Below are 25595 nucleotides of genomic sequence, written 5' to 3'. Positions count from 1 at the left end.
TTTTCTTATTGTTCTCTCTCTCTCTCTCTCTCAATTAGCTTTCTCAGGCATATTTTTATTCACTTATTCTTGGATTTGTTCATAGTTCCTCTGCTTTTTAGTTGTGGAGTTTATTGCTCTGGGAAGCAGGCTTTGGGGGTCCCTCCGACTGGGATCATGGTCGGGCAGCCAGGGGTCATGACTAAGGGCATGCATTTGAGAGCCAGACAGTCTGAGTTCATTCCTTTACTTACCAGCTCTTTGACCTTGAATCATTATTTAACCTCTCCTTACTTCAATTTCCCCATCTGTAGAATGGGGAGGAAGATAGTACCTACATTATAAGGTTAATATGAATGTTAAAAAGTTGATCGTCTTTAAGTGTTTAGAAGAGTACCCGGCACATAGCCAGCACCATAGAAGAATTTCTTAAATAAATCTAGGCTTTCCTCCAACGCACTAGAAGCCTAGGTCCCCTAGGAGCCTCTCCATTCCCCCAAATATACTTTCTGTACCTTCCCACCACTTACACTAACTGCCTTTTATTTTGCAGAACCACCTCTGTGCGGAAAAACAACCACTTTACTTTCCATTCTGCTGTCTGAGACAACCACATCCTCCTCACACGTACCCCAGGCTCCCATGGAGAGCTCAGGTCAGTATGACTGGGGGCAGAGGGGTCCAGTGCACCTGGCTGCATCGCAGGGTAGGCCTCCCTTGCAGGTGAGAAGGCCCCCAGGGCAGGCAAGACCACCTTCACCTTCATCCCGACCCCCAACTCAGCTGCCCAAATGGGAGAACATCTTGAGAAGTGGACATCCACACACTTGTGTGAGCCCCAGCTGCTTGTAGGTCACTGAGCTGGACACTGGGGATAATGACAATAATAGCCAAGATCTGTCACCAAATGCTTGCATTTATTTAACAAAAACCTCTCTAGTGCTTATACTCTATCAAGTAGTGATAGAAGCAATTGACAAATATTAACTCATTTAGTCTTCATAAAGACCCCATGAGATAACGGTTATCATTCCTCCCATTTCTCAGAAGGAGAAAGTGAGACCCAGAGGGGACAGGTATTACTTCCAAGGCCATACATTGATACTGTACAGTCAAACCAGTATTTGACCCCCTCAATCCAGCTCCAGCCCTATGCCCTTAATGATTTCACTGAGGATTGCCCTGTGCATTCATCAGAAGGATTTGTGAGGTACAGTATCAATGTAATTGTCCTCGTTTTACTGAAAGGGAAACAGAGGCTCAGAGAGGTTAGGTAATTTGCTCAAAGCTACACAGCTAGTAAGTGGCAGAGCGAAGATCAGAACCAAGGTCTAGCTCATTTCCCAAACCCAGACTCTTCATGCTCTATCAACCTGCGACAGCAAGGAGAGACGACCCTTCCCTCAAGATGTGTATCACCTAGTGGTCACCCAGGAAGACCCACAGCACTCCTCACGAGGCCTGACTCTAATGACCTTGAAGACCCCGATCCCAGGGAAGGGGAGGGCACGTCCAACGCAGGTGCAGCTACCAGATTGTTACCATCCCTAAGACACGCATCCTTTCCACAACCTCCTCACCCCCATCGTCATAGTGCCTCACCCAGCCAGAAGAAGCTCCATCTGAATCAGGCAAGTCCGTGAATCCTGGTGTTGAGATATTCTGGGTTGTCTTTAACCAGCTGGGGTTTGCACCAGGAGGATGGTGGTGGAGCCAGCCCTGTGAAAATCTAAATATTTCAAAACCAACTTACTTTGCCCCAACTTTAATTATAATAATAGATGCACACCATGCTGTTTTAGGAAGAGAGGTGTGCCAATAAAGTTCTCTGGATACAAGCAGTAGAAACCCATAGGACTAGTTTAGTTGTCAAAAATAAAGAGTGGCCAAGCATTGAAGGAAAAGTGAAGCCTCAGGCACCAGTAAGGGCAGGGAACAGAGTGGACCCACCACCAGGACAGGAAGAGGTGGACAGTGACCTCAGAGAGCGCTCCACACGTTCTTCCCTGCTGGCCATCATCTGCACAAGGTTTGCCTAGAGGGAGGGAGAGTCCATTGGCCGGCTCGGTCCTGTGCCCACTCCAAGGCCAAGGCAAAGCAGGGCACCTGGGCCACAGTCTCACCAAGACAACAACAAGCAGGGAGGATGGCTGGGCAGAAGAAACAACAGATATCCACCACCAAAGATGTGACAGATGACCCCCCCACCCACCCAAATCAAATGGGCAGGAGGAAACACCCCAAAATTAGGATGCTTGCCCTGGGAGCTCTGAAGGGGAGTTTTCCCATCATGATCAGAAATGCAGTTGTATGGGCTGTCTTCCCAAATTACAAATGTTTATAACTTCCCACCTCCCTGTAGCCCTAAGGGGTTCTGTCATTCTAGAGTTAAGAAGAAGGGCACCTGAAAAGTAAGATATTTATTTTAAGGGATACAAAAGGGCAAATTGCAAAGATACCAACGCTATTGTTACTTAGCCACCCCTGCAAACAGGGCCAAGATGCAAACATTTTTAGAGCAATCTGAGCCTTTGTTCCACATGGCGGCAAGGGGGAATCAAGCATGGGATGGAAGGAAAGCGTGAGCCACGTGACTCCAGCTTACGGTGCATCTGGGTGCTGAGCCCAGATTTCAGTGAGCAGCTGAGATGCCGAGACAGCTGTCTATGCACCAGGAGATTCCAAGACAAGTCCTCGGCCCTGGTTGGAAGGGCAGTCCATGAGGTCCAGATGGTCAACATGTCAAGGTCAGAGAAAGGTCATCCTCTGAAATGGAAACCAGTGTACCAAGTGACATCCATCTGTACAGAGCTAACCTACCTCGGGAGTCCCAGGTCTGAATTGGAACACACATAGACCAACGTGTTCCTCTCAGTTGTTTTATGGCTCACCTCGCATGAGGAAACAGGACCTGGGGTTAGTGATTTTATAGTGATTTCAAAAGAGAACAGACCGGAAAGAGTTTGTTGGTAAATTTCCATTTCCATCCCAGGGAGGGGGTGCTGATTCGGATGGTTGATATCCAGAAAGTAGAAAAGGACAATTCTTCTCAACACTCTAGTTTGAGGGGAACATCCTTTAGGAATTACAAATTCAACCTCTTTGGTAATAATAATTTAGGATACCAAATGACCTGAGTGTCCCTGTAACCCTTGCATCTGGATGGACATGTCCACCTCCCAATTCCACTCCTTGGCTGAAGAAGGCTGAGGAAGCACTAAGTTTGATTATTCTATCAGCCTTCCCCATCCTGATGCCATGGTCCTCTGTGGGTGTGTTAGGAAGGGTATCCTACTGTATACACATACATAGAATGAGATTTATTATAAGGAATTGGCTTGCATTATTATGAAGGCTGTCAAGTCCCAAGGCAGGAAAAAACCAATGTCCCAACTGGAAGGCAGTCAAGCAGGAGGAATTCCCTATTACTTGGGGCAGGGGGGAGGGGGTGCGGCGGTGTCAGCCTTTTGTTCTATGCAGGCCTTCTACTGATTAGATGAGGCCCACCCACATTAGGGAGAACAATCTGTCGACTCAGTCTAGTGATTTAAATATTCACCTCATCCAAAACCACCCTCCCAGAGATGCGCAGAAGGATGTTTGATCAAATGTCTGGGCACCCTGTGGCCCAGTCAAGGTGACACATAAAATTAACCATGACAAGTAGGAATAGAAAAATCTGAGAAGATTTTATTCATGTCATGGCTGGACCCCAAGAGAGTTAGAGACCTAGTGTCTGCTTCCTAGCTCCCAGGGTCACATTTCTGGATGAATGCCATACCTGTTGCAAAACAAGCTAAGAAACAGCAACAAACAAAAATCAAACTTTCTCCGATTGTATTCTTTGAATCTCCTCCCGCCACTGTGACAGCCAGGGAGGAGCCATTCTGACCCTGTGACCTTCATCCTTAATGCAGGGATGATTGTCGTCTGTGAACTCTGAGTGTTTTGGCACCTGACTCCTTCCTTGACTAACAGGTTAATTGTCCAGAACTCTCAGCTTATCACCTAAGACAATAATTCTCACCCTAACTATCCATTAGAGTGTCCTGGGGAGCTATTAAAACAAACAAACAAAAACATTATTAGTCCCTACTCTCAAAGATCTGATTTGAACTGGTTTGGGGTGGGCTGTACATTAGTGCTTTTTAAAGCTTTCCAGGTGATTCTCCTGTGCAGCCAAGATGGGGAAGGAGGGAAAAGGCAAACATCCTACAAGGATGTTTGGGAGAGATCTGGTTCTGTCTGGGATCACAGGGCAACACAGAGCTGGAATGACCAAATGCTACTATAGCTTCAGGTGGCCTGAAATCGAAGACTGGACCTTGAACTACCTCGAGAGCTGGGACTCTTTTTCCAGGCAACTTTATCTGGGGCATTGGCTTTTGGCATTCAAAGCCCAGACACACATAGATGGACGTGTGTTCTTCTCCCTTTTCTGGGTAAGCAGGTGAATATAAGGGCACACGGAAGGGTGAAGCTTTCGAGGAAGAGCATCTGCCAAAGAGAAAGCTCTGTTCCAACAGCTCTGTGGCCTTACACAAATCACCTCTCCCCTCTGAGCCTCATTTGCCCAGCTATCAAATGGGACCAGAGCCTCCGAGGTCCCTCTGGGTCTGAATTCTGTGTTTGGAGAGGCAATATGGGGCAAGAGTAAGAGCTCTTGATTTGGAATCTACGAAACAAAACAGGGAGAACAGTATTTGCCCTGCCAAACTCCCAGGGCTCTGCTCAGAATCCAATGAGATAAGATTCCAGAAAACTCTCTGCGTGTCCGCGAGTCTGTCAGAGAAGTCTAGCCGCTATAACAATGACCCCGATGTCGGTGATTAGCACAACAGATACTTATGTCTCACCCACTACACCATCCAGTCCAGGCTCCAGTCCTTTAGGGACTGAGGCTCCTTCCTGCTTGTGGCACCGTCTTCTCCAACCCCTCTTCCAAGGTCACCAAGGAATGGGAAGACAGCGGTGGAGGATAATGCAGAGGATTTTTTTTTAAGATTTTATTTATTTATCGAATGTGTGAGAGAGAGAGCACAAGCAGGAGGAGGTGCAGAGGGAGAGGGAGAAGCAAGCTCCCTGCTGAGTAGGGAGCCCAAGGCGGGGCTCGATCCCAGGACCCCGGTATCATGACCTGAGCCGAAGGCAGATGCCTCACAGACTGAGCCACCCAGGCGCCCCAGTGCAGAGGATTTTATGTCATACGTTGTGTCCACTGCATTCCACTGGACAGGACTCAGCCCATGGTACCCATCTACCTGTAGGGGATTCTGGGAAATGTAGTCTTCCCAGTGACCTGGGACAAACATGAAATCAGTTTGATGAACACATAACATTGTCTTTTTTTTTTTTTTAAGATTTTATTTATTTGACAGAGAGAGAGAGAGAGAGAGAGAGCACAGCAGGGGGAGCAGCAGAGGCAGAGGGAAAAGCAGGCTCCCCGCAGAGCAGGGAGCCCAATACAGGACTTGATCCCAGGACCCAGGGATCATGACCTGAGCTGAAGGCAGATGCTTAACCAACTGAGCCACCCAGGCGCCCAACACATAACATTGTCTTGCCACACCTCCGTAAGACTCTGTGTGTACGCCTTTTACGTGCTATTTAAATGTTAGTTATTAATAGTAATGTGATGCCTGATAGTAATATCCCACATTCCTAGATGGAGGGGAAGATAATAATTTTGAATGTCATTTATTTATTGGCTGTTCTGAGTCAAGAATAATAGAGACATGCATGTCGTATATGAACAACCCTGAGACACTCGAGGCACAAGAAATATCCCGTTTCTTTCTTTTGCTTAATCAAATCAAATCCAGCTTCAAGCTCTCATTTTCCAAGGTCAGTACAAATTCCAGTGTCATTCGCTTGGGGTGCTTCCCCCGTCTTTGTGATCTTGTAAGCCCAGGCGTTACAAAGTCTTCGTGATGGGAAGAGGCCATGGTCTTCAGTCCGCTGTAGCTACAGCCCACCCCCCTCACCGAACAGGTTGGCCAGGTCTGCATGGTCCGTAGGGTGAGAGGGGGTTCCTTTGGAGACATTCTTGTGCGCTGGCCAAGGTGACCCAGGAGACCACAGCAGTGACCCTCAAGCACAGAGTGTAGTGCTCGCCTGCCTTCAGCTGAGATCTCTGCCACCCCCGTGAGGCTGTGTCCCAGCCAGCCCCAGTCCTTCTCATTCCTGGGTCCCCGTAACTCTTGGGCGCTCACAGTCCTGGGGAACCCAGCCTCCCGCCTCGGGGTGCCACTGTCCTCAGTAGCTAAAACCAGCAGCCTTCATCCCCATCCCTTTGAGACAATCCAGCTGGGTTGTCTCAGTCCCAGAGTCCGGGGTCTCAAACCCAAGGGGCCGGGTACAGGGTGTCGATGAGCAAAACAAGGAGAGGGGGCACTGTGAAGAACCAGAGTAGCTGTGCCCCGTCTCAAGGGGGAGCCCCCCCTCCCCAGCCCTGTGGATTGCCACATGTGCGAAGAATGCGCTCCTGGTGTCAACAGACTTTCAAGAGATGCCAGGAACCCAAACTTTCATGCAAAATCTCCTGATTTGTACATGTTGGCAGCTGATTCGATTTTTTTTTTTCCAAGACACTCTACAAGCCCAAACAAAACACGTCTGCAAGCCAGATGTGGCCCAAAGCCTGAGCGTTTGTTCCAGCCGCCCAGACTTTCGAAAACATAACTTTATTTGGGGCTGTCTCCTGGGGCTACTGGCAACTTCTCTATTTTTCTCTGAAACATAAAAGCTTGACTCCCTGTGCAAGGCAGGGGAACCCAGGGCTCAGAAGACAAAAGCTTGGCTGCCCTTCTAGTGAGGGGGTGGGGAGGAGATCACGGTTATCATAGTTTTAAGTCTGTGCTGTCCATGGTCTGGTGGCTGGGGAAGGAGGGAGGGCAGAAGGAATGAAGGAGGAAAAGAAGAAAGTAGACATAACATAATGTTTTAATAATTCCGCCTGCGTTAACGCCTTAAATCTCCATGCAAGGTGGAGACAGGTAGATGGAAAGATAACTTGTGACCAGCCTTCGTGCCAGGCTTAAAGATTTCTTTGCCAGTGTGGGGGCGGGGGAATGCTGCACTGCCCAGCAGAGTGGCCGGTGGAGAAACTTGGGTTGTAAGAGGTGCCCACTCTCAGCCTTGGGGAGACTCAGGAACAGACCTTGATGAGGTCCAGGGGGACCAAGTGAGCAGCAGGAGAAAGGTGGGGGTTTCAGAGAAGCCGGGGGGCCCTGGCCGACTTAGCCGAGCTCACGCCGGAGCCCCGGAGGGGCTGGTCCCTGAGCACCAGCACCTTGGCTAGACACATTCTACCTGGTGATTCTTTAAAATGTGTGATCTCTATCCTGCCTGCTTCCAAAGGAATGCGAGGGAATTAAGATATAGGTTTAGTAGAACATAAAGCAAGAGCACCAAAAAGGAGCAGAGAGGAGGCGTCCGTGTCCCTGGAGATGAGCCGGGTTTTGGGGCTGGTGCCCCCACTTTGTAAGTTTCCTGACAACGCAGCAAAAGAGGAACCCCCGAGGCATGTGGTTTGTATTGTATGACAACCAAAGAAGGCACACTTGCCTATGAAGACAAATGCTTGGTGAAAGCCAGTCATAAAGAGGAATTTATGGTGCGGGAAGTGTCTCTCATGCTTCCTGTTTTTAGTCTGAAGACTCCAAGAAGCAGACCTCACAATAGGGTGGCCATGCAGGGATTGAGGTGGGGACACAGCCCAGTGGCGGGATACAAAGAGGGTGCTGACTGATATCCAGCTCCGAGGGAAGGAGAAAGAGTCAACGAGCTCGTGGAAATGCGTTCGACTGAGCTGTGACCAAGAAAGGCTCGGCAGGGCGGTTGGGGAGCCCTGAGCTGAAGTCAGGTGCCTGGAGGGCATCCAAGTCTTGGAGGAGGAGTGCCACAGTGGCCGGGAGCGTGGCCCCGCGCCAGGCGATGGACTGCAGGTGCACAGCCCCGAGCACCCCCCAACCCCGGCCAGCTAACCTCCCTGCAGTGGGAGATGGGCCAGGGGCCTCCTCACTGCTCCCATGCTTCCCGATGTCAGGGGCTCATCCTTATATCACGCTCACGCTTTGCCACGTCAATGGACCACAGTTGAAGAAAGAACGATCCCGTGACCCTGGTTCCAATGGCCGGGGAGACTTTATTCTAGACCTCACACCAGGGGACAGAGATGGGGCTCAGTCCCAAATGACACAAACCTGGGGAGTTACAAGCCCACGGACCGCGAGGGGGTCGGCGGGTGGGAAATCGGTCCAAGGAGACACGGGGCGTCTGGATTCCGGCCAACAACGTTCTGCTCAAACTGGGCCAGGCGGGCGGGAGACAGAACTGGGGCGGAGGCCGGGGTCTGGAGGGAAAGTTGGCTTAGCGGAGCCTGAGGTAAGTTTGATGAGGGGACAGTCTGTCACCTCCTGTCCCAGCACTGATCTGCCGTGAAATTGACTTGAAACTTAGGAACACATTATATTTTTTTCGAACACACATTTTAAAAAGTGCATAATTATTCAGGTTTTAGGACCACTCCGGTGCTTTGGGGACCGTGGGTTTTACAGAGAACACGGAGATGCTGATTGAAAGGCTCTATTGCAGACCCGTGTGTGGGCTGCCCGCTCTAAGCTGCTCACTTTGGGGCACCTCTTGGGGCTTATAGAAGGGGCAAAAGATGGTCTCAGGGAGAGCAGGGGTAGGGGCAAGGGTGAGGCCAGGGGCGCTGAGCTCCAAAGCTCCTGGCCTCAGTGCTCCCCCACCCCACCCCTGCTGCCCAGATGTGGAGCTGGACCTCCAGCGGAGTGTGCAGGCAGTGCTCCGGGAGCTCAGCACCCAGGCCCCAGCCCTGCAGAACAACCAAGGTAAGAGCCAGCAGGCAGCCTCTGCGCCCGCTCTTTCTCAACCATCTCCCCAGCTCCCCGTGCAAGCAGAATTCCTCTTGACCTCTGAGCCCGCACGACTTCCAGAAATGTGGCCCGAGGAGCTGAGCTGCAAACATAGCCAGCCCATAAGCCACACGCACACTCCGCCCCACTAATGTTCCACAGTCCCCATCCTTTCCACCCTGAGAATTTGCTGTCCTCGATGGGTAGCGGAGCAGAATCCCCCCATGTGTGACAAGCCCACCCTTGTGCCCCCAGAGGCAGGCGCCCGGCGGAGAGGTCGGATCTGTGGCTGGTCAGAGTCATGGTGTGGGGCTCCAGGGCTCAGGGTCCTGCTCAGGAGGGTCCCCTCTAAGAGCCCTCTGCCCCACCTGTGTGCTGGGCTCTCCTCTGTCCTAGCCAGGCATGTGGAGATGGTCCCTGCACAAGAAGGTCGAGCGAGATCCTGGTAAGAGTCCGGTGCTGGTCCGAATTCTGCTCAGAGAACTGGAAAAGGTGGGTTCTCTCTCAGGCTGCGGGGAGGCAGATGGGTTGGGGGAGGAGGTAGAGAGAGGCGGGGCCTCAGTCCCATCAGTACTGCATCCCCCAAACTCTGGTCCCTTGTGGCCCGCCTGCATGATTTTCAGCAGCTCTGTCTCCCTCTTGTACTTCTATAAGGGATCCCATGGTTTCCCCTGACTTTGCATATTTCAAAAACTCTGTACCGTGGCCATACATGGAAAACCCCCACTTGCAGGAACAGAAAACGCCGATAAACATAAATGCAGACCTATTAAAAATGTTTCAAAATTGTTCTTGTACCACCCAAAATTATCCCCCACACCACCCGATGCTCTGCGTTGCAACCGTTTGGGAGACGTTGCACTCAAGGCACCTCCATATTTGGGGTGGGGGGGCGGCTGGCCTGCTGCTTGGCATGAACTCCTGCCCTGCGTGGTTGCCCCACGCGCCCCAGGCTCTCCCAGCCGGCTCCCACCCCTGTGCTCCCTCCCCACCTACCCCTCCCCTACTGGGGCAGGCTGTGCCCTTTTCCCTCCCCTTGGTGTGATGGGACGCTTGCCTTCCACCCCATCTCCTGCCCACCCCCACCCCCCCAAGCTGCATCCTGCTAGGATGTGGGGAGCCCCCATTGAGCGCCAGCCCAGTAAATGCCCCGCGGTCTCCTGTTTTCCAGGCAGAAAGCGAAGACCTCCGGCATGTCATCATTCCCTTGCTGCATACCCTACTGTACGTGCTCACTAAGGTGAGCTGGGGCTGAGGGTCAGGGGGGTCGTGGAACCCCACAAGTCCCAGGGCCAGACACTGTCCTCTCCCTCAGAGGACACCCGGTCTCTGCCTGGGTGAGCCTAGAACTCTTGGAAGCCCCAAACTGGCTTCTCCACCCTAGCGGCGCCCTCTCCCTAATACACGGAGGGGAAGTGGGGAAAGCAGTTCACAGAATGCACGAGAGTCTCGACTGCCAGAATGAGGTCCTCATTCTGTGCACTGGGGGCCATCACTGACCCCTGCACAGAGAACGGACAAGCCACGGAGAAAATGTCTTGAGAACAGGAACCAGGAGCTGAGTATAGTCACAGGGGGTGGGAGTGGGCAGCGAGGGAGATGAGGGGCACGAAGAGCAGTTCAGGGGCTGTTGGAATCCAGGGACAGGATGGGGCTGGGCTCTGGCCAAGGCAGGAGGCTGGGCGGGGGCAAGGGGAGCCCCCGGGCATTGCACTGCGAGCATCGTGCCCACTGGATACCCAAGCTTTGAGCCTGGAGCACTGCAGGAAAGAGGAGCCGAAGGGTGGTGAGGGGGGTGGATTTGCCAGCAGAACAGGGTGAGATGGATCCATACCATAGTGAATTTGAGTGGGGTGTCAGAGAAGAGGCTGGGGGTGTACATTTGGGAGGGAGGTGTGAGCCCAGGTCTGGCTGTCAGCCCGTCCTTCCTCCTCTCCATCCCACTCTCCCACCCCGCCCAGAGCCCTCTGTGACCTAGGGCTCTGGGCACCCGATTCCTCCCTCCCACCCACCCAGGCCACCGGCATCAGGGAGGAGCTCTACCGGAGAACCTACAACTTTTGCACGAAGCTGCTAACCCTGCCCGCCCCCTACTGCACAGTAGCCTTGGACTGCGCCATAAGGCTGAAAACAGAGACAGCTGTCCCAGGTAAGATCCGTCCAAGCTAAGTCCCAGCTGCAGCGCGTCATCGTCTTGCTCTTTCTCCAAGGTTCCTGGAGCCTTAAAGTCCCAGCACCTTCTGAGGAGGGTGAGGAATGGGGGTCAGGGACCAGGGGCTGGTTGGCTGAGGTGGTCTGCTTTGCAGGGACGCTGTACCAAAGGCTGGTCATTGCCGAACAGAACCTGACGAGTGAGCTGTACCCCTACCAGGAGAGGTGAGTGTCCCCAGGAAGACTGCTGCCTTCTGTCCCGTCCAGGTGTTGGGACTACGTGACTGCTCACTGAGGGGGACCAGGCAGGGTGGAGAGGAACCCTAGCAGAGCTTCCCATGCATGACATGTGTCTAGCAGGGGGGTGTATTTTCAAGGGTGGGCGGGGCCTGCCTTCTCCGGAGATCACGGGAAGCAGGGTAGGTCTTTCTTGTTGGGCTGGGCTTCCGAGCCATCCTGCTCCCATGCAGAAGGTGACATGAGCCCTGAGCCACTCTGGAGTTCTGTCGTCCCACCTCCATCCTGCCCTTGGCCGTGAAGAAGTATCAACCATCCAGGCAGCCAGAGGTCGCTCCGGGGTATTTATAGCTCAGGCCACAAGCACACCATGGAATCTGGGCCTTTCATCTGTGTGTGCCTTGCCCTTTACGCAAGATTGAGCCAATGTCCACTTGTCGTGTTGGGAAGAGGGGCTGATGGAGTTGGGGGTGCCGCGCCTCCCGCCCTGTAGGTACCACTGCTGAGCTAGCACTGGAAGGGGCAGCTTGAGGTGGTGTTCACGGAGGGTGCAGGGAGGTGGAGGGACCCAGAGGAGCTGGCAGCGGGGAGGGGGAGCAGGTGCGGGAGGCTGGCTTTCGGGTGTGATCGGGCAATGGGAGGAGATGGGGCTCACTCAGGGTCCAGAGCCCATTTGGGCAGGAAGGATTTAGGGTCCCTCCTGGAGGCTGATGTCATCAGTGGGCCCCGGAGCTAGGGGAGGGAGCAGAATTTAGGTTGGGGCTTACCTGGACTCTAGACTAGCCTTCCCTCTCCCCCCGCCCCAACAGGGATGAGCTGCTCCTGCCTGCTCTGATTTGCCCCAGTCCCCACCGCTCCCTATCACCATCCCCCTCCTAGACTTTCAAATTCGAGGCTCCTGTTTTTGGAGAAACAAAACACTTGGGGGCTGTGAGGCTCTGAGGGTGCCCATCCAGGGGCTCCTCTCCTGGTAGTCATCCTCACCAGCCCCCCCCCCCCCCACCCCCTGTCCTCAGAGTGTTCCTCTTCGTGGATCCTGAGCTGGTGTCTCCCTCCGTGTGCAGCGCCCTGCTGCTGGAGATCGAGGCGGCCCAGGCGCAGCAGACCCCGGAGGCCTGCATGCGCCATGTGGTCTCCCACGCCCTGCAGGCCGCACTTGGGGACTCCTGCCATGCAAGTTCCCTGCAGAGGAAGCTGAAGGTAACTGCCCTGCCCCAGCCCTCCTTGGCTGTAGCCCACGCCGGCGCTCCAACTCACCCTCCCGCTTCTTCTATTTTCATACCGTTTTGCCCTCAATCAAAAATGAGTACACACTCAAGGAGGAAGATCTGGGGGGGGAAAAAAATGCACGTAAGCCAAAAGAGGAAACAAAAATCCCTCACGCCCCCCAGCCAGACATACTAGCAATGAACATTGTGGTCTATTTGCTGAATCATACTGACGACACTCATCATCATAGTTGCCGTTGACTGAACGTCTGCTCTGTTCCGGGCACAGCGCTAAACGCTTCACAGGTATCGCAAAATTCTCACCACATCTTAACGACATTGTGAAATGGATATAATTGTCAAAACGGGCACAGAGAGGTTGCTAACCTACCCATGGTCACACAGATACAAAGGGACTGAGTTGGGATTTGAACCCAGATCTCTCTGACTTCAAACCTACATTCCACCGCCTCCCAGCCCCAACTCCCCACCAGTGCTTTTTTAACAAAAGGAAATACCAAATTCTGTATACAGTTTTTATATACCGCACGCATATGTGCACTGGAACACTGGAAATACGCCATATGGAAACGCTTTCTTTGGAAAATATGTACCCCTAATGGCTGCACCATATTCTCACCTATGAATGTGCTGTTATTTATTTAACTAGTCCCCTGTTCCTGTTGTGGGCATTTCATTCATTTCTCACGCTCACCTGTTTACTTCCTAATTTCTCTCTCTGACTCAGCCTGGGCCCTTGTACACAGCCAAGACTCCAGTAGGTTAGAGATGCTCCAGCCAAGCATTGTAGCAGATGCAGGACTTCTTAGAGGGGGAGGATGCCACCTGGGGCTGTGCGTCCCGCACCGTGGGAGGCGACCTTTTTGAGGGGAAAGGCTCTGGTCCTCTGGGGCAGCTGGGTGGGATCATGGCTAAGGTTCCGAGCTCGGGGCTGTGGAGTTGCTGCTATGGGAGGGACAGGCACCAGAAGGGGGGGTGCTCTTAGGGGCTCAGCTATCCCCCGCTTGTCCTGCCCCAGGAAGGGGTATCAGTCCTTCATCCGGCCCTGTCTCAGACCCTGCTTTGCCCGTCAAGATGCATCGGATGCGGCCCCATTCCTCTTGCCGTTCTCCACCTGGAACCCTCCATCCATGCTCTGAGCCCAGCATCTTGGACACTTTCTTTGACAGTGACTTTTATGTATGGCTAGGTCCCTCCTGAAACCATGATGACTGATTTCCATCATTCCTTTGCTCTCAAAGAGCCCTTCATGCCTTCAGAATTCCATTCCTTTGTGGTTGCTGGGACCTGTAGAAGGTTCCCAACTCACTCCCCTTCCCCACTATCCTTTATGTCCCTCATTGATAGCACCCCCTTTGGGGAGTTCACAGCACTGGGCCACATCCTGGAGGAAGGTGCCCCCAGCTCATACCTAAGCCCCATGTTGGTTTCAGCCCAGGCACCTATGGCCCCAGATGGGATTACTGTCCCTTCTCCCTGCAATGGGCCATGGGTCTCAGAAATGTGGGGAGGGGAGGAGTTTGTCTACTGACCCAGCAGCCCCCACCGCCTCCCAGCAGCTCTGGTGATTGTTTCTGGCCTATAAGACCCTCTGAGAGGGCGCCTGGGTGGCTCAGTTGGTTAAGCGACTGCCTTCGGCTCAGGTCATGATCCTGGAGTCCCAGGATCGAGTCCCACATCGGGCTCCCTGCTCAGCAGGGAGCCTGCTTCTGCCTCTGACCCTCCCCCCTCTCATGTGCTCTCTCTTTCTCATTCTCTCTGTCTCAAATAAATAAATAAAATCTTAAAAAAAAAAAAAAAGACCCTCTGAGAGCAAGTGCCCTAGATTATGTTCTCTGGCTGTCTTCCCTCACCCTCACCCACCACTAAAGAATCCCATCTTCTAGCTTAGAGGATGCGGGGTTCTAACAAGGACATCAGCAGGCCCACCTCTGTTCTGTGCTAGGAGTCTGCCGAGAAGGGTCCTGACTTCCCGATTAAGGAAGAGCAGGTCATTCTGACCAGCTAGGGCTCCAATAAATATTTGTGGAATGAATAAATAAGGCAGTTAGAGGAATATATGAATCAGAGTTGGAAGGGGCCATAGAATCCATTTCGTCTTGTTGCTTAATTTATAAATACATTAAATATTTACTGAGCACCCACTATGTGTCAGGCATTGTTCGCTCTAGGTGCTGGGATCCAGATAAAAATTCCTGTCCTCAGGGAGTTTATATTATAGTGTATCTCTTTCTCTTTCTTGCTCTGTGTGTGTGATAATAAACAAGATAAGTAAAATGTATAATATCATAAATAACAGCTAAAGGGGAAAATGTGCAGAGAAGAAGGACATGAAATTGGGGGGGGAGGGGCTGAAATTTTAGATCATGCGATCAGGGACGTCTCCCTGTCAGGTGACTTTTGAGTCAAGTCCTAAAGGAAGTGAAAGAGCGAGCCATGTGGATATCCAAGGGAACATTCCAAGCATCGGGAACAGCAAGGGCAAAGGCCCTGGGGTGTAAGCATGTCTGGTGCAATTGAGGAACGATAAGGAGACCTGTGTAGCCAAAGCAGAGTGGAAGAGAGGAAGAGTATAGAAGATGGAATCAGATGGAATCAGAGAGTAAATGAGGTGGTGGGACAGATCTTGAGGGTGTATATGACTGGAGGCAGGAAGCAGCCATGCTAAAGAGCACAGAATGCACAACGAGAGGCTTACGAAACCTGTTTCCATTAATTTCCATTAAGGAGAAAGGCTCAGCTTGGTGCTTTACCCCTAATTTCTTTAACACTAACTTCCCTTTCTAAAAAGAGAAGGCAGCAGGGGCGCCTGGGTGGTGCAGTTAATTAAGATCTGACCCTTGGTTTTAGGTCCAGTCGTGAGCTCAGGGTTGTGAGCTCGAGCCCCACAACGCCCTAAGGCAAGCCCCTAGTTGGAGCCCCATGGGGGGCTCAGTGCAGAGTCTGCTTAAGATTTTCACTGCCCCTCCCCCTGGCGCTCATGCATGCGCTCTCGCTCTAAAATAAATAATAAATCTTGGGACTCCTGGGTGGTTCAGTAGGTTAAGCATCTGCCTTCGGCTCAGGTCATGATCCCAGGGTCCTGGGATCAAGTCCCGCATCAGGCTCCCTGCTCAGCAGGGAGCCTACTTCTCCCTCTGCCTGTCTCTCCCTCTGCTTGTGCTCTCTCTCTCTGTCTCAAATAAAAATAAAATCTTAAAAAAAACCCACATAAAATAAAATAAATAATAAATCTTTAAAAAGAGAGAGAAGGGAAGCTCCAAGCTCTAGGCTTGGCAGGCCAGAGTACCTGGCTAGAATTTAATAATCGTGCCTTGTGATCGTTATAGTCACCTTAGTTATTGTCTGTTACCTCTGCGACACTAGCCTTTTTATAGAGAGTAGCAACATAAATTGCCCCTCTGAAATCATTCTGAACACAAAAAAGTGAGCTGATTGAAAGAAAAATAGCAAGTAAATCAAGATAGCGTAGGAATGACAGAAGTCTAGGCAACTGTTTCTGGAGCACCTGCTGTGTCGGAAGATGTTCTAGGGGCATCGGGTGCAGCTGCAAACAGAGGCCTGCCTTCCCGGAGTTTGCACCCAGGTGGGGGCAGCACATTGATCCCAGGACGGCGATCCCTGCCGCTCTGGGGTCCAGCCCTTGCAGGGAGCCACAGTGGGAGGGACAGAGGGGACCCGCAGGTGCAAGCAGCTTCGGGCAACGTCGGAGCTGGGGTGGGTGGGTGCTGGGCCAGGACCCAGGCTCTGGCGCTCACCGCCCCCCCGACAGGCCAGCCCTCGCCACGCCCTGGAGCGCTATTTCCACGCCGTGGTGGCAGCCGTGGAGCAGATGGCCGGCGAACCCAACCCGAGCCGGGAGGTACACCTGGAGAGGCTGGAGGAGATTTACTGCTCGCTGCTGGGGCCGGCGGCGGCCGCCAGGGGGAGCTGCTGCGGTAAGCGGGCGGGGACAGCGAGGCCCGGCGAGGGCCCGCAGGGGGCGCCAGAGAGCAGCGCTGCACCTGCCGCGCGCGGGGAGCCTGGGGACTGAGGGCCGCCAGGAACTTGGAAGGGGGGGGGAGCGGCTAAGAAGGTGGGTGATTTGGTCACAATGACAGCTGTCACCTGCGGGGCACCGCCTGTCCCCCAGCTGCTGTTCGATATTGCATGGATTAATCCTCAGAGCAAACTTCTGAGATAGAAATTATGCCCCTCGTTTTATAGACGAGAAGCCGGAGTTAGAAAGAGGCTGAAAAATCTTGCCCAACATCACCCGGCTACTAAGAATCAGACCCAGGCTGTGTTATAGAAACACGGCAGCAAGAAAGGTGACCTGGCCTGGCTGCGCTTCTGGCTCGGGGTTAGCGGGAAAGGACCAACCACGGGAGGAAAGGTCCCGAAGGACACTAGGAAGTTTGCAGGAAACAGGGGGCCGCTAAACAGCCTCGGGCAGGGAGGGGACAGGTGGCTGTTGGGCCCTGGGTGAGCCGATGGGACAGAGAGGCAGCCTGGGCTGGACCATATGGGAGAGAGGGTCTCTGCACCCCCTCTGGGCCCTATAGGAACTGGAGGGGGGAGGGCAGAGAATGCCACAGCCCTCCTCCTGCCTTCAGGTGACCGCCTGCAGGACCCGCAGCCAAGCATCCCTCTGCCCAGCCCTCACATCACCTTCCACCTGTGGACCGATGAGGAGCAGCTCTGTAAGTGCCTTGCATCTTCTCCGTGGAGAGCTGGCTGGAAATAGGTGTGTGTGTGCGTGTGTGTGTGTGTGTGCGCACGCGTGCTCCTTGTTCCCTGAGTCATTCCGCACATCCAGGAGGACCCCTTTTCTCTATGTCAGAATAGCTCACGTGCCTAGGAATTGCCACATGCCATGTTGATGCTAATAGACAATGAATGTCCCCAGGGAGGAGGCAGTCGCCAAAAACAGTTCCAGTTCCAGCAGCTGGAGGGGGCCTTCCAGAGAGACCCGCCTGCCTGACACTTCTATCCACCTGTGTTCCCATGCGGCTGTCCCCAGCCCTTCTCAAGGCAGGCCGGTGGCGGGCAGACAGGGGTGTGGATTATGGTGGGAAGTGCTGGGCTGGTGAACTGGGTCCAAGTCCTGGCACTTCCTTTCCTATGCTGGGTCACCCTACACTGACTCAGTTTTCTCATGGGTAATAAAATGAAAGCAGATTAGAAAAGCCTAGAAGTCTTTCCTGGAGCAGGTGCAGTCTGTTCTCTTTGTCCCGGGGGAAGCTACAGACAGTGGGAGGATGGGAGGAAGCCGATGAGTGGATATGATAAAGAGGACTCCAGGGTCAGCTAAGTGGGAGGTACTGAGTGAAGCTGACTTCTTTACTGCAGGACTTCTCAGAGCCTTTAATATGTTTACTAATGGAACTCAACAAGAGGTGGCAGGAATATGCGGGGTTCTCCGTCTTTGTTAGCCACAGAACCTTTATTCCTTTGTGGGGCATCTTGTGGGGCTTCTATCTGGCTGAACGGGGTTTGAGAAACACGGAACCACAGGCCTTGATGGGGTGAGACCCTGCCAGCCTCACGTAACTTCTCCGCCCTGATGGTCCCCTTGTTCTCCGCATCCCAGGGAAGGAACTGGTACTCTTCCTGCGCCCGCGATCCCAGTTGCGCCTCAGTGCCGACTTGGAGGCCTTGGACCTGCAGGGCCTCTGGCCAGACCGGGAGCTGGCCCGGGCGTCCATGCTGTCCACTGACAGTGGCATCGAGCGGGACCTCCCTGCAGGGGCCGACGAGCTGCCTGTCCCCGGCAGCCCTGAGATGGAGCGTGCCGGGCTGCAGCGCAAAGGAGGCATTAAGAAGCGGGTGTGGCCCCCCCGACATCTTGATGCCTGCGTGCTGGGACGGGCCCCAGGGGCTGCACCGCAGGACGGGCATGCCCAGTGGGGATGGGGAGCTACTGCCCGGTGTCTCCCGGATCCACACGGCCAGGGTGCTGGTGCTGGGGGACGACAGGATGCTGGGGCGCCTGGCCCAGGCCTACCACAGCCTCAGGTAGGGCCCCGTGGCGGGGGGGCGGGGGGGGAGGGCAACTGGAGGTGGGGGTGGTGCTGGCCGGGGCACAGGCGGGCCCATATGCAGCAGGGGTGCGGTCACCAGCTCGGCGCTTTGCAGTGAGCTCCGTGAGCCCCGCCACCGCCCCTCGAGATGGACATTACTGTACCCATTCTGTAGATGGGAACACAGAGGCTCAGAGAGATTGAGCATGTCACCCCAAGTCAAGAGATACTAAATACCAGAACCAGGATGTGGAACTGTTGGGAACCACAACACCTGCCTTTACCCCTGTGGTCTGCTGCCCCTTTCCAGGAAACGAGAGACCCAGAAGTTTTGCCTCACCCCCAGACTCAGCCTGCAGCTCTACTACATCCCCGTGCTGGCGCCCAAGGTGGCTGGGCAGGGCAGGGGAGGGAGGGGAGGGACGTGGGGGAAGGAGTAGGGGGGCTGTTCCCAGCAGGGGTCTGGCTTAGGCGCTGGGCAGCTGCATCCCTGGTTCCAGGGACTAGGATCGTCCTTCCTTAGGCTGCGGGGCCGGGGGAGCCCGTCTAGATCAGGTCTGTGTTCCAGAAGCCCCAGATGCGGGCCCTGGAGGCTGAACGTCCCCTCACGGGGGCAGCCTGCCCATGGCTGAATTTTGTTTGGCTTTTCTAATGGAATTCATTGCAAGCTTCTCCTCAAACAGGGGCTCGCACACTGTCACATAAAAGGAAATTTCAGACAGTGGGAGCCCATTGATCTATTGGGGGGTGGGGGACAAACTTACTCTTGCAGCTTTGCATTTCTGCTGTCCCACTCTGCTTGCTTTTCCGGGAGCAGTAAATTCAAAGCAGTCCTTGTCTCTCCACTTCCAAGGCTCATGGTCATTTTTCAATGTCCCTGGCAAGCGGCCCTCAGTCAAGGGTATCCCAGCTTCACCGGAGGCGTAAAACCTAATGGTCTTCACATGGCAGAGAAACTGAGGCCCCAAGAGGTTCAGTGTTTGGCCAGTTTGCCTAGGGGAACCTCTGGCCAGGAAGAAAGTGCCAGAGACCAGGCCTGATGGGTCCGCCCTGTCCCCCTGTCCCCAGGAGCCGCCGTCATGCAGACATTCGGAGCTCAGGGAGCTGGCCACGTTCCTGGGCCGCGCAGACCCGTGGTACCAGAACACCGTCAACACACTATGCCCGGCCATCCACAAGCTGGCAGAGATGGTAGGGGGCCCGCGAGGGTAGGGGGGAGGTGGGAGGGGCCCGTTTTCAGATACCACCCTTGGCTCTCGACCTCAAGAGTCAGCCCCAGGGCCTACTGGGGTGGGATGAGGCTGGAAGGGAGCGCAAGGGAGGAGCCCTAACCAGCTCGTGGTGGAAATTCACTCGGAACTCTTTTTTTTTTTTTTTAAAGATTTTATTTATTTATTTGAGAGAGAGAATGAGAGAGAGAGAGCACATGAGAGGGGAGAGGGTCAGAAGGAGAAGCAGACTTCCCGCCGAGCAGGGAGCCCGACGCGGGGCTCGATCCCGGGACTCCAGGATCACGGCCCGAGCCGAAGGCAGTCGCCCAACCGACTGAGCCACCCAGGCGCCCATCACTCGGAACTCTTAACAGGCACCTGCTTTGGGGGTGGGGGGGACACTGGGGACAATGTGAAGCCGAACCTTCTTCCCTAAGGTGTAGGCCCGTTTCTTCCTTCTCTTCTGAGGTTCCTGGGATGGTTTCTCTGTGATTGTAAGAGCCCATGCCTCCTGGGCGCTCACACGGGCCAGGCACTCAGCAGCCCTACCAAGTAGGCACTCTTGCTGGCGGATGCTAATGTTGCCATGTCCCCACTTTACAGATCAAGCCGCGGCGATGCAAATAAGTTAGGTGACTTAGTCCAGAGTTGCAAAATGAGAGGTAGAGTCCCACTTGGAATCAGACAGCTTGATTCCAGAGCATATCCTCTTGACCACAAAACCAGGCTGCTACCCCCCAACCCTCCTGGGTGGTAGGGAGGGAGTTCCCATCTTTTCCTGACTTGGAAAGGCCTTTATCTATTAAGAGAATCTTTTTTTATATCTTTCCAGTAAACTCTACCCCCAACATGGGGCTCGAACTCACAACCCTGAGATGGAGAGCCTCATGCCCCACCAACTGAGCCAGCCAGGCAGGCACCCCTCATATTAAGAGATCTTAACCTTTTTGGTGTTGCAGACTTTTTTTTCCCATTTTGTTTACTTCCCTATCAATCTTGTCAGTAGGGTTTTATGACTTACAGAAGTTCGATATTTTTACGCATTTTACTTTTATCCTTTGTGATACCTGCCGTTGGCGTCCTGCATTGAGAGGTCTTCTCCACTGATTACGTTATATCCAGGATTAAACTAATATTCACTGATCATTTACTGTAACTTTTCAGGTCTCGGTTTTTCCATTTAAATAACCTGCCTGCAATCGATTTCAGGGTTGAGTGTGAGGCATGCAAATTGTTTTTTTTTCCAAATGGCTAGCCAGTTGTCCTAAAGCTATTTATTGCACGAACCATCTTGCCCCGTCAGTCTGAAATGCGCATTTTATCATCCACTAAATTTTTACAGATGCTTGAGTTTATTCCGGGACACTTAACTCTTTCTCGTTAATCCATTCATTACCGGCCACGTTAGCATTTTTTAATTTAATAGTTGGCAGGGTAAGCCTACCCCATTACTCTCCTTCTTGAAAACCTTTCAGACTATGTTTGTTCATGTCTGTTTCCAGATAAATATTAGAAATTTGGTCAAGTTTTTTTTTTTTTTAATCCTTCCACCTCCCTTGGGATTTCAATTGAAATTTGGAAGAGAATCAGCCTATTTTAGGGTGTTACACAGCCCCCTCTGGGAGCATGGTGTTTATCTTCATGTAGGGAAGTCTTGTGTTTGTCCCTCAGAATAGCCTTACACTGTTAATCACAGCGCTTTTACCCATTTCTGGTTAAATTTCCTCCTTATGTTTCCTAGTTTTTTTCTTGCCATTGTGGATGGTGTCTCTCTCCCCCCCTTATATCTGGGCAGCAGGTACTCCTACATAAAACGAGCCTCTTGATTTTAGGTACCTGATTTCTAACTTGACACTCGACTTGATTAGGGTGGTTTCTTGTACATTCTAATAGAGGCACGGGGGGAGGCCTGTTTCCTGAATTACTGCTTACCCGAAAAATGTCTTTGCGTATGCACAGGAGACTGTTTAGCTGGGTATTGAAATACTTTTTTGCTCAAAACTTGGAGGCTGTTAGAGGAGGAACGTCTTATTTGTCCTCTTCTACGGTAGCTTTTATTCCCATGCTGGTACACATGCAGGACTTCGGGTCCTCCCTGTTCTCCTTGCCCTCATAATTAACAATTTGTACGGCCCCAATGCTTCCTCCAAAAGTGGTTTCCACAGGAAGAGACTGGAAACAGTGTGAGCAAGGACAGCCTTGTTAGAGTACGTTCCCCATTCCTCCATGTGGCCTTTCTGAAGGGAGCAATATTTCGATAGGCCAGACAGGAGAGTCAGAAGAGATGTTATAGGATTGGGTATGAGTTGGATGAGATAAACTCTAGCTGCTTTCCAATTCTGGTACTATGTGAGCATTCAATTTATCTAAAAGAAAAAAAAACTATGGTTCTGCTTTATAATCATATGAGGAAGGCCTGTAGGACATGGCACTAGTGTTTTCCCAATAACCTACAAATGTAAATTAATCTGTGATATACTTAAATACCCCAAGAGCTGAAGGAGACAGCAGATCCCTGCACTTCTCATGCCCTAGGTCACTTGGCCAGTGAGTGGCTGGGACCCAGCCCAGACTCTGTGATCATTGGCTATATTCCCAAGCATCTTGTCCACACCCAAGGCACCCAGCTCAGTGCCTTCCACCTAGAGGCACCCCATGTGTCTTTGTGCAAGTGGAATGAATCAGAGGCCCTGGGGACCTGGGGGTGGAAATCGGGTGGGAGGGAAGGCCTAGAGTGTGTTGAGGGACCAGCTGGGTTAGTGCCTCATGGAGGGTACGTGGGAGCGTTGGAGTTTCTCTGTTACCAAAATAGCACCCCCCACAGTCACATGGAGGGCGGTGGCTGAAGATCTTCTCTGCCCCTTCACAGCCCCCTTCCCTGGACACATCCCGGACTGTGGACCCCTTCATCCTGGATGTCATCACTTACTACGTTCGCATGGGCACCCAACCCATCTACTTCCAGATCTATACTGTCAAGGTAGGTATCCCCCGCCCTGGGACTCCACGGGTAGTGTACCAGCCTGCAGGACCCCAGGACCCCACCCCCTAAACACCCTAGCTCTGGGGAAATGCAGGTTACTAGGGTACAAATCACAGACTCACTGGACTTGGTTGTTAACTGTATCCTCCTAATCTTTGGATGCATCGGATAATTCTCAGCTTCAAAGACCTCCACTGCAAGCAGAAACAGAATTTGTTCATGTGGAGGGATGCCTTAGGCTTTGACCCTGCAGAGGATGGGGGACAGGCAGCTGTGAAAATTATCACCAGGAATTGCTTTACCTCAGAATTCCTAGATGCTCACTTTCTAGTCTCTGATCACAAACTCCCATCCCTGCAAGACCCTCTCACCTTCTCCTCCAGGACCTGCCTCCTTAGAGAGATGGGCAGGTCCTTCTACTTTCTCATGTCCATTGGCCCCTTGCTGTGGTTTCCTGTCCCAACCCCGGCCTCCCTGCCCTGCTGTCTCCCGAGCCCAGAGCAGCGCTGCAGTGTGCCTTACCTTTCACTAAGCTTGGGCTCCTGAGCACCATCTGGAAAACATTCCAAAGCCCTCTGGCTGGACACAGACACTTCCGTGGTGTCCAGCCTCAGCTGGGCCTACACCGCCTTCTTGGCAAGCTCCCCCTTCCCTGCTTTTCTCCTGTCCTTCACTTTCAGCAAGTGACTTTGTCATCCACACCTCTGGGGAAAATGGAGACCATTAGGTGTCCCCACGCATGCTGTCCACACCTATCGATGCATCCACACCTTCGCGTGCGCCTCTCCAGTGGACGCGGAGCACCTCCAGCTCCAGCAAAACCCTGTTATCCGTGCCCTTCTTGTCCTCACCCACCTCCTTCTGGACCTCCCCCTCAGCCAGCCCCTCTCCTGGGCCCTCCCCTCCCCCATGCTGTCCTTGTCACCGAAAATGCACAGAACAGCCTCTGGAGCCTGCAAGGTATCCATTCATTTTCCTGCTAAGCATGTTGCCTAGTGACAGGGCCTGGGAGGGAGAGCCCGAGAGTCAGACTCTTCCCAGACTTTGTCTCAGCCTTATCTCCCACCTTGTTTTCAAGCTCCCAGGCTCAAAAGGTGGCAGGGAAGTCGGGTTTTTAAACCCTCTAGTTCCCAAGACTATCTAGCTCTTGTAGGCTGATCTGGTCAGAAAGGAGCTCTCTTGGAGGAGAAGTGTTTCTGCCCTCTCTGCTAAGTTCCACCAGCGTCTGCTGACAGTTGGCACTTTCTTAGCGTCCCTCACTGACACACACCTGCATCCCCGCCCCCTGATGCTTCAGCCTCCGTAGGCTTGGCGTCTGAGCGCGGGTCTCCAGTGGGCAGGCCTCCCAGTCCCCACCGGGTGGAAGGATGCTCACTGCCCTCCACTCCTCTTGGACTGTTCACTTGCAAAATGCCCCTCCTGGCTCCCATTTTGTGTCGGGGAAGACTCTTGGAGTTGCAAGTAACAGACATCTTAAAAATCGGTGTCAGGAAAAGAGTTCTCTTGGCTCACCTCACTGGCAAGGGCAGAGTTGACGTGGTTTTGGAAAAGTTGGGGGCTTTAAACAGGGTGATCAGTACAGCATCTGCCTTGCTTCGTCTCCCGTCCTGGTGACCAGATAACCTGCAGCCGTCCTGGGCCAGCATTTTTTCAAGCTCAGCAACCCCAGTTGGGGAGAGAGTGTCCCTTTTCCAATGGGATCGAGGCCAATGCTCATCAGTATGCCGATCACTATGACCCAGGAGATGGGCCACACGTCCGTCCACCCTGAAGCCAGGGCTGTGGGGTTAGATGGCCCGACCACCATCTCCGTCTCTTTCTGTCTCACTCTGTCCTCCAACCAGGCAGTCTGGCACTTCTGACACCATTCTTGCCAGTGACCTCCAATCGCCAGGCCCAAAGGATGCTTCCTGTCCTCTCTTTTGGGCCCTCTTCTGCATTCGACATCCCGGGCCACGATACTTTTTTCCCTTTGTCTGTACAATTAAATGTGTGATATCCATGTGTGTGTCACAACAGCAAAAATCAAGGCCCGCATTTCCCCTTCTTGAAGCCCGCCCCTCGCCTGACTTCTGGAACCTTCTCTCCTGCTACTCGTCCTCTGTGACCTTCAGAGAGGCTTCTTTGCCCAGCAGCCCCTTCATTCTCTCTTTGCTTTCCATACACACCCTGATGCTCCCACCTCCAAGGCTTTGCTCACGCTGTGCCCCATCCTGGACTTCCCTTCCTGACCCCACCTCACCTCCCCTGCCTCCTCGCCAGTCCTCACCTCTCTGTTCCTCTTGCCCCCGCAAGCAGGCTCAGGTGCTTCTCCTCTGTGTCCACAGTGCTGTGGACACAGCCCTTGCTTTTCCCTACACCTCTGTTGCATCCCTGCTCTGTGCATCACTTCCCACCCAAACTGTGAGTCCCTGGAGAGATGGTTCTGCACTTTGAATCCGAATTCTTTTTAAGATTTTATTTTTAAGGAATCTCTACACCCAACATGGGGCTCGAACCCACAACTTGGAGATCAAGAGTCGTGTGCTCTACCTACTGAGCCAGCCAGGCGCCCCCTGTATCTGAGTTTTGAGTCTCCCGCCATTAACACAATAAATAGTGTGTGTGCATGCATGCGTGTGTGTGTGTGTGTGTGCGTGCAGACAGTGAATCCGTGTGGCACTGGCGGGCCGTCAGGGTGCAGCAGGTGTGGAATCAGGGGCCATGTGGGGTGGTAGAGAGTCCACAGCCTGGCTGGTCCCTCCGCTTGCTAGCTCTGTGGTCATGGGCACCTGGAAAAGAGGCATGATGATCTTCACCTGCCTTAGGGGTTTCATGAGGTTTCAAGTATGGTAAAGACATGGGGGTGGGGCAGGGCAGGGAGGTAGGCATACAGATGATTCCAGAGCAATTCCAGAGCAGTGGCTGGGATGCTGAATGACAGC

The 25595-nt window shown here is 53.1% G+C and overlaps 1 protein-coding gene across 1 annotated transcript in view; it reads left to right on the top strand.

The window, feature by feature from the left end:
- The first annotated feature begins 621 nt into the window (after nt 1-621).
- PIK3R6 (phosphoinositide-3-kinase regulatory subunit 6) overlaps nt 622-25595 on the top strand; it is a 36363-nt gene continuing 11389 nt past the window's right edge. The window contains 14 exon segments of the mRNA XM_044921797.1: nt 622-634; nt 8751-8834; nt 9259-9350; nt 10030-10098; nt 10875-11007; nt 11165-11234; nt 12263-12446; nt 16248-16413; nt 17071-17157; nt 18048-18289; nt 18291-18472; nt 18788-18866; nt 19546-19668; nt 22558-22668. Of these exon segments, the coding sequence (XP_044777732.1) occupies nt 622-634; nt 8751-8834; nt 9259-9350; nt 10030-10098; nt 10875-11007; nt 11165-11234; nt 12263-12446; nt 16248-16413; nt 17071-17157; nt 18048-18289; nt 18291-18472; nt 18788-18866; nt 19546-19668; nt 22558-22668 (1635 nt within the window).

This window comes from Neomonachus schauinslandi, chromosome 15, assembly GCF_002201575.2.
Source record: "Neomonachus schauinslandi chromosome 15, ASM220157v2, whole genome shotgun sequence".
Lineage (NCBI taxonomy): Eukaryota > Metazoa > Chordata > Mammalia > Carnivora > Phocidae > Neomonachus > Neomonachus schauinslandi.
Note: the sequence above shows the minus strand (reverse complement) of the source record. Positions and strands in the feature narration are given on the sequence as shown.